This window comes from Xiphophorus couchianus, chromosome 16, assembly GCF_001444195.1.
Source record: "Xiphophorus couchianus chromosome 16, X_couchianus-1.0, whole genome shotgun sequence".
NCBI lineage: Eukaryota > Metazoa > Chordata > Actinopteri > Cyprinodontiformes > Poeciliidae > Xiphophorus > Xiphophorus couchianus.
Genome location: NC_040243.1, coordinates 6,963,846 through 6,978,795, shown reverse-complemented (window position 1 = coordinate 6,978,795; position 14,950 = coordinate 6,963,846). Strand labels below are relative to the sequence as shown.

Here is a 14,950-nt window from a genome sequence, read left to right as displayed (position 1 = left end):
CTGGATTGACATACAATTGAAATTGTACTTCAAAAGGTTAAAATTAAAGGCACGGTGACAAAACCTCTTGGAAGTGGCAGACAAATACAGTAATCATCTGATGTCACCAGATTTCTGGGAGGCAAGTGGTCAAGAATCGTCAGTTGACTGGAAAAGACTTGATAGCAGCTTTCCTTTTGCATACTAAGGGTCATATTTAGACCAATAACATGACAGTGACCTCCAGGCACTTACTTTTGATTTCTGAAGAAGTCTTTGACTAAAGGGAAGAAGTTGTGCTAGACTCTCTCATGTCCATCATTGTTACTGACTTAAAAAAAAAAACCCAGTCATAATTTATTTTTACCCGTCAATTTTTAAAATGATAATGACGTGCCATCACACATCAAGCAGATGAATATATATGTTTTTCTCCACAGAAACAAGAACCACTAACTGTGACCTTAGTAGGCTATACATAAAAACAATCAAATCAAATGATTGCACTTAAATCTTAAATGATTCGCCTGTTGCGGCCTGAGATTTAAGTCTCAAACTTTCCTCCTGGTCTGCATGGACCTATGTGTAATCAAATGTCTCCGAATCTTGATGTTGATCTGGAGCAGAGGTTCCTAACCTGGGTTCTATTGAACCCTACGGGTACGATGAGTCGGTCTTAGGGGTTCGGCGGAGCCTCTGCCACGGAGGCAAAGACACACTTATGTAAAGTCGTGATGACATGCCCCGCTTGGCCATCACTTGCTGCAGAGGATCACGTTACATTGCTTGACCAATCAGTGCTGCGGGGAATTTAGTGCGCACAGTCAACGGCTGTCATAGCTGTACGCCATGTGGTTTCTTTCTTAATATTTTAATCCTTACTAAATATGTCGAGCAATAAAACAAGAAAAGGAACAGGCTTTGCTGTGAGTGACATGAGAGTAGCACTTGCCAAGGTGAAGCCACGCCTATCTGAACTGGTCTCCCAAAAACAACAGCAGGAGTCACACTGATTTGCAGACATGTAATTTGGGCAATGCTTTATTCTGGCCCCAAAAAAGTATTTTGTGGATTCAAAATGATCCATCCATCCATCCATTGTCTGTTCACCCTTGTCCCTAATGGGGTCGGGAGGGTTGCTGGTGCCTATCTCCAGCTACGTTCCAGGCGGGAGGCGGGGTACACCCTGGACAGGTCGCCAGTCTGTCGCAGGGCGGATTCAAAATGATAAAAAACGAATTATTTTTTTAAATTTTGAATTGAAGTTATTAAAAAATGTTAAATTCTACAAAAAAATCCAAATTTATTTTTAATTAGTAATATAGTAAAAAAACAAAAAAAATTTGTGGGGGCTGAAATTCTTTTATGGGGCCGAAATATTTTTGGGGGGCCAGAATAAAGTAATACCGTAATTTGTTGCGAGTTCATTGTTTTGTTCTTTGAACAAGGTGATGTTCATGCACGGCTCATTGTTGTATTTTGCCATTTTCAGCAGGTTAAAGAGTGAGGAAATAATTTGTTTAGAACAACAAAGTTTAAAGTTCTGTGACAGTTACGCTAAAGATAAAGTTTAACTGAGCGTGGGAGCAGCCATGCTTGAAATAAGAGAAATAAGCTCATGCACTACAACCCTGTACTTTTCTGAATGTATCCTGTGGATTTGAATGATGAAACTCAAAAAGCACAATTATTATTATTATTTTCCTCTCAGAACTGGGGAACAGGAACAGCATGTATCAACACCAAGCAATGTGTTGATGATGTTTACTGCTGCTTGCCCTTTTTATGCTGTATCTTGAAGTCATAGGTACATATAATTATAAGCTTATAATTCAAAAACTGGGTTACAGTTAAATCAGTGACTTTGTCCATAGTTTGCACTCCACAGGTGGTGCCTCTTGTGCATCCCTCCAGAATTATATTGGTTAGTAGACAATGTCTCATCTGAACAACAGATCACAGACACAGTATGGAAATTGTAGCTGCAGTTTCAGATTGTGGAGCGCAGTGAATGAATTAAGTTTTAGCGCACCATTCTAAAAATGCTTCATAAAGAGAAAAAAATATTTATGACTACAAGTTGCAGAACCAGCCAAACTATGAAAAAGGCATGACATACAATTACAATAATATTGTACATTAAAGACCAGCGATCTGTTTAAAGACTAAGACAAATGTAAGCAAATTTAAATGAAATACTATGTCAGACATTGTTGGAATGAACTTTAAAATATTATTTAACTTTCATAGAAAAGTTGCACTGAATAATAATATTTTCAGTCATGTTTTGAAGGGGCCAACAGTTTCTGCACATCTCAGGTTTTCAGGGAGCTGGTTCCAAACCAGTGGAGTATGGTTTGGAACCAAACTAAAAGCCTCTGCTTTTATTTTTTTTTTAGGAACACTGAATCAGTAGGTCCCTAAAAGCCTTGGCAAATCTAAATGTATTTAGGCCAAAAGACTATTCAGTGTCATTTACCTCATCAAAAAGATTTAAAGTTTTATATTTTAACTTGACATCTTGTAAAGCTAGCTGTATAGACTTATAGTGTATCATTTTAAAGCCTTACTGAGTTCTAAGTTACGTGTTGTGGTCAAAAGCATGACTGCAAAGCATTGCAAATTTCTGTATGTTTTTTTTGTTTGTTTCAGAAAACAAATAGGTTGCATTAATGTACAGACATACCACTCTTTATCAAAAAAAAGTATCAAAGTAAGTAGAAATCCAACATTGGTTGCTTATTATGCCGACTTCTTCAGGAGTCATTCACTGTTATCTTTGCAAATTGTCAAACACAATTAGACAGTGTTTATACAATCTGCTTTGTTTGACCTCAGCTTTGAGCTTTGTCATTGACTGTGCTAATTAGCTGATTCCTTTGCAGCTTCAGGGTGTTGATGATGGCAGTGTGGATCCAGGCCCAGCAGCTTCAGGGAGATGCTCTTCACCAGATGCAGTCACTGTACGGCCAGCACTTCCCCATTGAAGTGCGTCATTATCTATCCCAGTGGATAGAGAGCCAGCTCTGGTGAGTTTTGTTTCCGTTCAAGGCTTCAGGAGTCCTTCTGCCATTGGTACATGCGCATGAATTTCACATTTCTTTTGTGTGCATGTGTGTGTGTTGTCAGGGATGCTATAGACCTGGAGAACCCACAGGAGGAGTTCAAGGCTAAACGCCTCTTGGACAGTCTGATACAAGAGCTGCAAAACAAGGCTGAGCACCAGGTTGGAGAAGATGGTTTCCTTCTTAAAATCAAACTGGGTCACTACGCTAACCAACTCAAGGTAATTTTAGGTTTTATTTTTGTTTATCTATTGAGTCACTCCTATTTTTTATGCTTTAAAAGAACCCAGAGTTTTTATATATTTTGGTGTCAAATATCCTCTGGGTTTTCTGGAGGTCTTATCAAAGGTTGTTGTTTTTCTTAATATTGCACTACTTCACAATTTTGCTTGTGCTTGTTAAGTCAATTACCCCTGACATGTAAACCATTTAGGCATAAAAAAGACTCTTAAACTAAATTAATGATCCAGTATTTGTGTCTACACATTAACATGCAACTTACCAAAGGAGAGGTTTTAAGTTGGGTTTTATTGTGACTCACATAAAATAGTGTTTTGGCATCAACACGATTCTGCAAGAAGTGTGAGCTGAAAACATGACATCAAATAATGATCAGCTGAAGGATAATGTGCCTTACAGATCTTCTGTGATGTCTTTGCTAATTTTTTTCCCTTATTTTTTTTTTTTCAAAATGTTTCAGTTCTGATCATCTTCTTTTGACATTTTTAGACTTGTAAGTTCTTTTTCCTCTGCTTGTGCTCTTTCTGAAAGAAATGCTGTTCCTAAACACTATTTTCAAAAATTCGAGGAAAGTTCATTGAAGCAAGTTTAACAAGCACAATAAAAAAAAGACTGAATAGAACTTTTATGCAGACGTGTACATAATAATAAATGCTAATATTAGCCATGGAAGCTGAGTGAGGTTTCATAACAACAAATAAACTGTACTAATATAGTTATACTGTCTACAGAGACAGTTAACAAAAGCCTTAGACGCTGAAGACCGCTGATTCTGCCTTGTTGTACCATAATGGATCAGACAACAAATTTGTCACACTTTCAGCATAACTTTCATCCTCATCATCATCATCATCATCATCTTGACTTTCATCAGTACAAATCAGCCTATACAGGTCTTATAATTCAAAAATAGGAAAGATGGGCAAAGTTTTAGGTTGCTAGTTGTTTATTTTATTTAGCTGGATGTATAGATGTCTTTTTCTAAATGCTTTTTCATAACTTAGATGTTTTCGTTCACATGAAAGAGGTCATATGAAGTGAGCCAGTTGAAGCAGTACAATAGCAACTAATGAACTAATAATAATAATAATAATAAGTTATTATTAATAATAATATACCATTATTATTATTATTATTATCATTATTATTATTATTGATATATTATTATTATTGTTATTATTATTATTATTATTATTATTATTATTATTTTAATTTTAAAATTGTTTTAGTTAATGAAAATATATGTGATCTCCTGTGAGTAAAAAAAATGAAGTCAACAAGGTGCCAGGTTATGTTTTCAGCAAAATATTAGAGTTGCTTACATTGAAACAGGATAGATGTTTAGAAGGCACAAGTGTTCAGCTCCGTTTCCTTTCTCGTAGTGTTTCTTAGAAAGAGCACACAACACAGTGAGTGTTTTGAGAACAGGTTGTATCCGCATGGAGGAAAACAAGAGAACAGCCCAAGTCAGCTACGGTAACCAACCAACACTGCTATTTATGATCAAACTCCCTGCTCACAGAAATATTCCTGTGATTAGCTTCTTCCCAAGCCTGAAATCTGGCATGGAAATACAGATGGAATAACTTATTAACCGTGACGCTGTGCTCATATTTAATACAGTAGATTTTAGTCTGTTTACTTTTAGATGTTTATTTTAAGTTAAAAAAAATGCAATTTCACAAATTATTCATCACCATGAAAGTATCACAGTATTCTCTTATCTTTATGGAAAGTTGTGATTTCCGTCACTGAGGTGTGCTAATTGATTTTAGCATGTCTCCAGCATTCACTCCAGATCTTAACAAGCTTCTCTGACTATACTAAATTGGTCTTAACATGGTTCATGCTCTCCTTTTCTTTCAGAGCACGTATGACCGCTGTCCTCTGGAGCTGGTTCGGTGTATCAAACACATCCTCTACACAGAGCAGAGGCTCATCAGAGAGGCTACAAATGTAAGTTTGATGCAGGTGGCATTTGCAGTATGTCGCCTGCACACACACACACACGCCAACACACATCCATCCAATGATAATGCCAAATCCTGGATCAAGTCTAACATTACTAAGTGAAGCCTAAATTACATAATGGTGCAGAAATTGGGTAATTGGAAAACGGCTCTCTTTTTCTGTTGTTTGTCCACCAAATGTTAGCCCGTTTATTACGTTGTTGTAAAAGTGATTCATTAGCACATTAGGGTCTTTTCAATTTTATAGCTGACTCCATTTTAATGCCATATGAACTGCTGCTTTTTCAGTTTACACAATGGCCCTGAGTTCTAAAACCCTGAAACCAGCAGTGCGTGAAACATCTGACTCCCACTAAGTCCTGTTCTGAATTGATTTTCAGTCACAACATGTTTTTTTCTATTTGCGAAATTGACTTTGACCGAATTAATTTCATGCTGTTTAGCCTGAACCTTCATGGCACCATGGTGCACTCATAGTCTACCAGTGAGCCCACATCCATTTTTTTTTTTTCCATGTCGGTTTTCTGTGTCTCCACAGTATTTGCTTTTAGTCGCTGGGGAGTTTGTCGTCAAATACACTAACAGCAACATAAAGCAGCCAGCATCCCACCCTGAGGCCTCTAAAATAACAGTTCACCAGTGGCTACCCATTTGTATTAGCAATCCAAATAAACGATCCAGTCTTCCACGTGGACATATGTTTGTCTTTCTCATTCCTCCATCTCTACGTTTTTCACATTTTATTTAGTCAAGCTCTCCGGTGGGTGGGATGATGGACAGCATGTCTCAGAAGTACCAGCAGATCAACCAAGTCTTTGAGGAGCTTCGCCTGCTCACACAAGATACTGAGAATGACCTTCGCAAGCTCCAGCACAACCAGGAGTACTTTATCATCCAGTACCAAGAAAGCCTTCGCATTCAGGGTGAGACCGGAGGGCATGCATGTCAATCTTGCTGTTGCTCTAAATTAATTATTTGACTTACTAACATTTGCAATGAGCAGCTACAGGGTGGGTAATTAGTAAAGAAATCTATAAAGGTGAAACATGTTTAGGTGGCGTGGTGTGTGGCTTTTATAAACATTTGGTTAATTGAAGTGCGTCCTGTTTTGGTCAGTTTGGATTACTAAAATTGGTTCTGTTTGCTGAATGCCAGAATGCATTTGTTCAAAATCAGCAGCAGTGTGCATACACAGAGATTCCTATGCATTTAAACAAGATGGAAAAACCCAGATGATGATGTCACGTTTTAGTAAGCAACTGTCGCACTAGTGGCCTTCATTTCAAAATAACCAGACAGGAAACGGGAAAAGAGAGAAGAGAGGTAGACATGTAGCAAAGGTCCTCAGCTCTGAAATGGAAACCATCGACTGCTTCAGCAAAGACTAATAGCCTCCATATGTGGGGCACCTGATCTACTGCTGCACCAAGTCCAGTTAAAGCAAGTCCTGTACCAACATGGTTTGAAAGGCCGCTCAGGTAACAAAGAAGCCATTACCCCAGAAGCAGTATACGAATTCAGTTTGCAGAAGCTCTTTAACTTTCAGTCACATTTCCTCTTGTCTGATAAAAGTGAAGTTTGTTATCAATAATAACCATTTTTATAGAAGGAAAATTGATGATGTTTGCTGCCTGAGAATAGTGTCTCAACTATGAAGGACTGTTGGGCACTTTGATAATCAGATAAAATAATTAGCAAATAATTGAATTAAATAGAATGCATGCATGTCAGTAAAAATATATATATTATTAATTTAACCTTTTTGTAAATAGATCTACTTTCCATAATTCTAAATTGATAAAGATTGGAAACATTTAGGTTTTTTAATGCCAGACAGTGAGGGGGATAAAAAAAAGTTTTCATAACATATTTCATAACAGCTTTTTCTTTTTTCTTCTTCTACAAGAGTCAGCACACAATGGAAGTTTTTAAAGTCTGTACTACCCTAAAGGGATTTCTTTTGAGTTAACTATTATGGGCCAGAGGGTAAAACATATTCATTATTTGCACAAGTTAAAGACTTTCTACCTCCTCTGTTTTGATCAGTCTTTAACTTGTCCACACCCTCTACAGCTCAGCTGTCCAGCCTTGCCACTCTGCCCCCTTCTGACCGGCAGCTAAGGGAGCCTGCCCTTCTCAGCAAGAGAGCTACTGTGGAGGCATGGCTGACAAGAGAAGCCAACACACTACAGAAATACCGCCTGGTGAGAAACCTCAGTAAAAACACTTCATGTTGTTTGTTTTGGTAACACATTTGTAAAGCATGTGATTTTGATTATTTTTTTTTTGCAAATGCTACTAAATTTTAGTGCTCACAGTCCATCGCTATGATCACTAAAATTGTATTGTGATAGTTTGCACTTGTTTTGACCGTTTTCTCTGCAGGACCTGGCAGAGAAGCACCAGAAAACACTGCAGCTGTTGCGAAAGCAGCAGACAATCATTCTGGATGACGAGTTGATCCAGTGGAAGAGACGGCAACAGCTGGCAGGCAATGGGGGCCCGCCGGAGGGGGGCTTGGACATCCTTCAGTCCTGGTGGGGTTTTTTTCCATCTCCTGCTGAGAACACAGCCACTAGAACTCCTCACACAGCATGAAATTATGAGTTTATTAGGCTCCAGCAGGCTTCTTGTGGGTTTATCTGAAGCTTTTAATAAGAGAAATGCATACGTATACACAGACTGCTATTTCCTACTCATTGCCTTTGGAATCTTTGATATTCTTATTGTTTACTTACTCTTTATTTTATGCTGAAAAAGCTTTCTATATACCTTAAGCTCATTTTATGAAGCAGAATTTAAGCACATATTTCGGTTGTGATTTAAAAAATATTAATAGACGTATTTCTAATGTGCGGATTTTTTGTGTGCATGTTTTTATGTCAGGTGTGAGAAGCTCGCTGAGACTATTTGGCAAAACAGGCAGCAGATTCGGAGGGCAGAGCACCTTAGGCAACAGCTGCCCATTCCAGGACCTATCGAAGAGCTACTCAATGAACTCAACAGCACTATCACGGATATCATCTCAGCTTTGGTCACCAGGTATGTGCGCTTTTAAACTTCCTCTAAGTATTTGCCCCCATACAAATTTCTTCTGTGATTGGTTTTCTGTAATTTTAGCATTCTGACAACAAACAAAGATAAGATGAGTAAATACAACAGGTGGATTTTAATTATTTAAATGACTAAGTGGCCCCATCTGATGAAGTTGTTCCTTCCTGAAACTAATAGCCAGTAGTTTCTCCCTAGGCGGCCATCAAGTCTTTGCCTTTATTTTGTTGTGTTGGAATTTTGGCCCACTCTTCTTTGCAGATTTTTTTTTTATTTACCCACATTTGAAGTAGTTTTTTTTAGTTATTCTTGGATGGAATTGCATAAACTCCGTGATCTTGATTTTAAGGTCACACACTGAAATGGTGTGACATTTTTTTCTCAACAGAATTAAATTACGCTAAGTTGTCCAGATTGCATATCAGTCACAGACCTCTACCACCAAAATATTTGTATGTAACTGGACACACACCTTCAATATGTTTTTCTCATGTCTTGTCAGTCCACAATTAGTTTGTGGAATCATAGAAAAGTCTTGGGGATCATTTAGGGATTTTATTTGATTTTTTGCAAATGTGAGAGAAGTCCTTGTGGTTTCGTTTTGATCACCAGAGGTTTTGGCCTTAGAATTTTCTCATGGAAGCCAAAGTTTCCCCAGTTTTGTTTTGTTAATGTCAGATCCTAAACACCGGCCTTAGCTGATTAAACTGCTTTAGATGTTGTTCTGGGTCTTTTATGACCTCCTGGATAAGTCATCAGTGAACTCTTGAAACCAGTCCTTGGACAGCCACTCCAAGGAATATCTGTCACTGTCCCATGGTTTTTCCATTTTGTGGAAAATTACTTTCACTGTTGTCTGCTAGAGCAGGAAATATTCTTTTCCCTCTTTCCACCTTTTTGTTTTTCGTCTGTTGTTGAATTTATTTAGCTTGGATATTTGCCTTTTTGATGTCTCTCTTTATTTAGCCTACTTCATGTAATCAAGCAGGTTCTGTTTAATTGATTTCCTGACTCTGCCAGGCTGTGGCTACCAAAAGTTAAATCCAGCTTTGAAATGTTTTAGCAAAGGAGGTTATTATATTTTTACTCACGGCCAGGTCGGTTTGGACTGGAAATCATCATTTAAAATCTTCTTTTTCTACTTGGACATGTCTGCTTCTTTGTCTGACATAAAAACTGGTTTAATGGCCTGACATATTTAAGTGTCACAAAAATAGCAAAAAACAGAAGTAATCTGTAATAAGGAAAGCAGCTTTTCACAACACTGTAAATGTTTTTTTCTTATCATTATACATCGTACTTGAACAGTGTTGTTGCAGTCTGAAAGAGTCATCACTGGTCCATTAGAGTAGCTTGAGATAGAGGATGGAAGATGAACCCACCTAAAGAGGTCTACTGAGACATGAAGCAGACATTGTGAAAGAAAGGGCACATGCAACTTGTTTCAATCCATTATTGTAGTCCCCAAAGGCCCATCTGCCAGGATGCTTTTCGCCTTTCACCATATCTGAGCAGGAGTGCGCTAAAGTTTTTGACAGCACCCTCTCACGCTGCCTCATAAGATAGTCCCCACAGGTACTGATAACACACAGAGAAGTCGTGTCATTGTCACAGCAATTTATGACAGGCTACAGACAAGCCTGTGACCAGACAGTAATGCATTGTTTCTTGGGCAACATCCTCTTTAGAGTCTCTTAAAGTCTTCTGAGGTTTCACACTGTCAAAAGGAGAGAACTGTGTTCCCAATGCCACTCACCTCAGCTGCACATCAGAAGCCTTTGAGTCTCATAACAACATAATAATTTTACTCACACTCCCTCTGGGCCTGCAGGATTATGCTGTTGGTTGTATTGTATTCTGTCTGCCTTTTTGCTTTACGTGTTTGTGTGTTACTACATAAATGAATAATGTTGACAGAAATATTTCAAAAGAATATTTCAACCGAAGCGGTATTTTTAGCGTGACCTACCTTTAATTCGCATTGTTGTGCCCACGGTCATTTAAAGGTTTAAACCTGCTTAAAGCAAACTACAATTGTGTTTTATTATTAAACCAGAGATATTAAGATTTGCCTGCATGACTGAATGAAAGGAGGAGGATTTTAAAAAACTTATTTAAACAAAACTTGTATAGAATGAAGATATGCAGGTGGCCATGGATAAACTTTATTATTAAAATTACATAGATAATTGAAATTGGGATTCAAATGAATAATTACAGCTGCTGTGGAAGACATTTTTAAAGAGGCAGTGTTACATAAAATTGACTTATTTCTTTACATCATATTATTCCGTTATTCCGCCATCAAAAACATACCTGGAATGTTGCTTTGATTCATTCATGCATGTTTGAAGAATCCTGTGACATCCATTCAAGGTGCTTAAATACTTGGGGGAACCGAGCGCAGCCTTTTCCTTGACAGTTTCCAATTAGAGTTTTTGCCTCACAGACAACTCTCCACTCAGCTCCTTCAAACTAGTCAGCAGCAATTAGCAAACACTTGGTGGAGCTGCGCATCAGATGAGTTCATTATATGAGCTACTTTTCAGTGCAACACTGGTAAAAACATTGTTAAAAACTTAATGGAGAAGCATTGCTGGGATGAAGTGCTGAAGACAAAGTGTCAGAAAGAGCAGGAGCTTCTTAAAAAGACGGAGGCCGGGGCGTGCCGTGGTGGCGTAGGGGATAGCGCGACCCATGTTGGCGACCTTGAGTCCTCGACTCGGCTGTCGCAGGTTCGACTCCCGGACATATTTGCCACATGTCTTCCCCCTTTCCTGCCAGCCTATTTTCCTATAAGGGACACTAGAGCTCACAAAAGACCCCCTGGAGGGGTAAAGAAAACAAGACAGAGGCCCAATTTCAAGGTGTTATGTTGTAAAGTCAAATTCTTTTTAGTCATGTTTGATATAGAGAGCATTTTTATCTCAATTGAAGGTAACATAGTTACTTGATTGTGCTATAAAATGGCACTATATGCCTGAAAAATATATAATACTGATGCCCTTAAAAGGCAAAAGAAAAAAATAACAAGATCAAACATTCATAGTTTTTGAACATCCAACTAAGTAGTCAAAAATATGCAGAATTCATTGTGTTGGAAGCAGAAATATGTTCTAAACTCTATAAAATTTCATTTTAACATGGTGTATAATACATGGCTGTATTACAGGTGACCACATAAATAAACACCGGTTAGTTCTGCTTTTACCTCCTTGTGTGACCTTCTATTCTGTGTTTACAGCACCTTCATCATTGAGAAACAGCCACCCCAGGTTCTGAAGACCCAAACCAAGTTTGCTGCCACAGTACGCCTCCTAGTGGGAGGGAAACTGAACGTTCACATGAACCCTCCACAGGTCAAAGCAACCATAATTAGCGAGCAGCAAGCCAAGGCATTGCTGAAAAATGAAAACACAAGGAAGTAAGTTTACAGCGCTCTTTTTCTCTGGCAATGCAAATTTAAAAACATAAAAAACATTGCTGTGTGTTATTTATTTGGTAATTATAAATCAGAGATAACACAGATCACATGTGGGGTTTCTCGAGGCTATGCAAGACGTTTCCCACAGAGATCAATAAATGAGAGCTTGTTGAGAACGATATTTCTGTTGAAGCCTCTTTTCACAGCTTAGCATTGAGACATACCTGGAACCTGAACAGTCGCTCAGAGGAATCTGTGGTGTAGATACAGAATCCATTTTTAACCTCTTTCACAGTCTCACTCCACATTCATCCTAACTTAAAGAAATCCTCCACATCACCTGGTCAGCTTGGCAGCTAGTGGCAAAAATGGGGAATCCATTAAACAGTTGAATCATCATCTGGTCTGTATCATCTGTTGTAAACAACATGCTCAAAGACGTTTGTTCACTGGTCCAAAGTAGATAAGATGGTCTTGGTGATAGCTACATATTCCAATTATACAGGAAAAACGTCATTCTAAGAAGCCAGAGGGGTGGAAGATTAGAAGCAATGCAATTCTTAGCACACGAGTCCATCAGATTCGACAGAAGAGTCAATTTACTCACTAATTGTCTTTTTGTTCCAGTGAGAGCAGTGGAGAAATTCTTAACAATAACTGTGTGATGGAGTACCACCAGACTACAGGCACTCTCAGCGCTCACTTCAGAAACATGGTGAGTGGGGGAGTTTTTTCTTGTATACAGTGCATCCGGGTATCATTCACAACGCTGTGGTTGTAATTTATTTGTTGTTACCACAGCTTACTACTTGTGATAAATTCTGTTGATTGGACTTGATCTGGAAAACACACACCTTTCTATGTAAGGTCCCACAGCTGATGGTGCATGACAAAACACAAACACAAAGCATGAGATCGAAGGAATTGTTTGGTAAACCTCTGAGATTCTATTGTCTTCAAATCTGGTTTTGTGCTGCTTTGAAGGTCACCAGAAAGTGAAAGCATGTTATTCTGCATCTCAAGGAGTTTAATTCTACCCTGCCATTGAATTCCAAAAATGAATGTTATTTCTTTTAGACATGTTGAATCATAGAATTAAAGTAGAGAAACTAATATATTGATGAAAGATATGCAAAACAGATCCATTTATTTACACAGCTCCTAACCTTCTCAGGTCAGTGTCAGGACACACGGCTGCCCCACCCTTAACCCACACACCCTACGGTGCCGTGCCCTAACATGTGAAAACAGTTTTCGTGGAACCAGGTGGATGTACAAAATACTAGGTAGTTCGGTCTATATTGAGAAATGCTAAAAATAATCTTGTGTTTACATTTTTTTTTATTTACCTTAAATATTCAAAGATACAACTCAACCATATTTGGTGGCTAGAATTTGGAGTAGTCATCATGACTTTGTCAGTCTCTCACTTGCCCGCTAAGTAAGATTGAAAGATGTCTTAAATGTTTTCCACTTATGAACAACTTTTTAACGGTAAATCTGGATCAACTTTTTAATTGATTTCAAAATGTCCACATGTCTCACGCGGCTCTACATGTGTAACTTTAATTTGGACTAAAAATCCCTCGGTCTGAACAAAATCCAATTTCAAAGTCTCAAATTTGACATGGTAAGGTTTGAAAAGTGAAGTGGATCAAGAGAAAAATCATCTAAACAACTTGCATTCCAGGAGCTATGAAAAGGCAGGGAGCAGAAAACTTCAATGATAAAGATTCTCATTTGAATGCTATGTAATTCTAACGGCGATAGAGAGTATGATACAGCAGAAAAGTGACACTAATGAGTGAATGTCACTGGTGTATTTATGTGCAGGAGATGAAACTGGAAGCACTGGAATTAAATCCAAAACTCAAGTTAAAAGTTATCAAATAAACACCCAAATGGAGAATCGCTTGAGACAGAATAAACTGAGGAAGGTGGGACTCCAGTGTGGACAGCAGGACGAGACTCTATGCTTTTCTTTTCTTTTCTCTTCTTTTTTTGTGAAGTTGCTTCTAAAAACTGCTGGAAAGTTCAAGGAAGCAGTCTGTGTTTGTGTTGGGAAAAAATAGCTGTGAAAAAATAGCTTTTAAAATATGGAGTCCAAAAAGATTTCCAAGAATACAGGGCTTGCTTTCATACTATTCAAATACCAGGATGTCATTTGATGAGCTGAAAGCTGAATTTGAACTTGGTCTGAAATATTGTACATCCAACCTCACTCTTCACCTTTGGAAAAATTATATAAATAATAATAAAAACAGTTTTCTATTAGCACAATCATCTGGACATTCACAGAAGAGGCTGAATTCCTGGAAAAGAAAACCTTTAAACTGACATTTCTGACAAACTCTGGGAAAAAGCTTCTGCCACAATGCAATACCAAATCAATAAAGAACACATCAAATGTAATGCAATATATGAAGGGTGGATGCATGCTTGTTAAACATGCAGAGCTTCATAGATACTAAATAAATATCACACTGGACTTATGCATGCTTTACGTGGAAAGTAAATGAATACTATTGAATTGTTGGTGGCGATGTAAAAATAAGTAATTTACTTGGGCTGGTAAAATAACTGTATGAACATGCATGATTTCAAAACATATTACATTGAATCCTCAACCATTAATATTATTTTTGTGTACTGAAAAGTGTATAATCATGAGAATCCGTGAACCTCCTCAGATTCATGGATGAATTGTGAATCTGTGGATAAAGTGGATCTTAATATATCTTCCCATTGAAAGAATAACATTATTTGGAATGGTAAAACTCATGTTTGTGAATAAAAGAGGAAATATTATTGACAGCAGAAGAAGGTGGATAATGTGGATGGACATTGTAGTTTTCATCCTTGAGAAAATCTTACTAGCTTTGGTTTGTGAAAATGATTTTCTTTCAGTTGGATTTTTATTTTATCTTATATGATATACTTTCCCATATGTAGGGTATCTAATTTATTCAGGCTAGCAATGTTTTGTAATTAATATTTAATTGTTTTTTTTTTATTATTCTGACACTTACAAAAGTACAAATCAGAATCACTTTACTGTGATTGCCAGTAAACAAGTTCACAGGCTAGGAAATTGATTTGATATGATGGTGAAAAAAATGTAAAAAGAATATGAATATGAAAAATATACAATATATAAACAGGTGCAGAGTAGCAGGTGGATGAGGTGTGTTATGCCAGAGTCTTGTTCAACAGTCTAATGG

At 37.6% G+C, this 14,950-nt stretch overlaps 1 protein-coding gene across 1 annotated transcript in view; it reads left to right on the top strand.

Annotated features, from left to right (window-relative positions):
- The window catches only part of stat5a (signal transducer and activator of transcription 5a), a 59,459-nt gene that overhangs the window by 34,611 nt on the left and 9,898 nt on the right, over positions 1 to 14,950 (top strand). The window contains exons 2-10 of the mRNA XM_028042788.1: positions 2,865 to 3,008; positions 3,109 to 3,265; positions 5,151 to 5,240; positions 6,003 to 6,177; positions 7,328 to 7,458; positions 7,640 to 7,791; positions 8,141 to 8,296; positions 11,550 to 11,729; positions 12,357 to 12,444. Coding sequence (XP_027898589.1) covers positions 2,878 to 3,008; positions 3,109 to 3,265; positions 5,151 to 5,240; positions 6,003 to 6,177; positions 7,328 to 7,458; positions 7,640 to 7,791; positions 8,141 to 8,296; positions 11,550 to 11,729; positions 12,357 to 12,444 — 1,260 coding nt within the window. The 5' untranslated portion in view covers positions 2,865 to 2,877. The remainder of the gene's footprint in view (positions 1 to 2,864; positions 3,009 to 3,108; positions 3,266 to 5,150; positions 5,241 to 6,002; positions 6,178 to 7,327; positions 7,459 to 7,639; positions 7,792 to 8,140; positions 8,297 to 11,549; positions 11,730 to 12,356; positions 12,445 to 14,950) is intronic.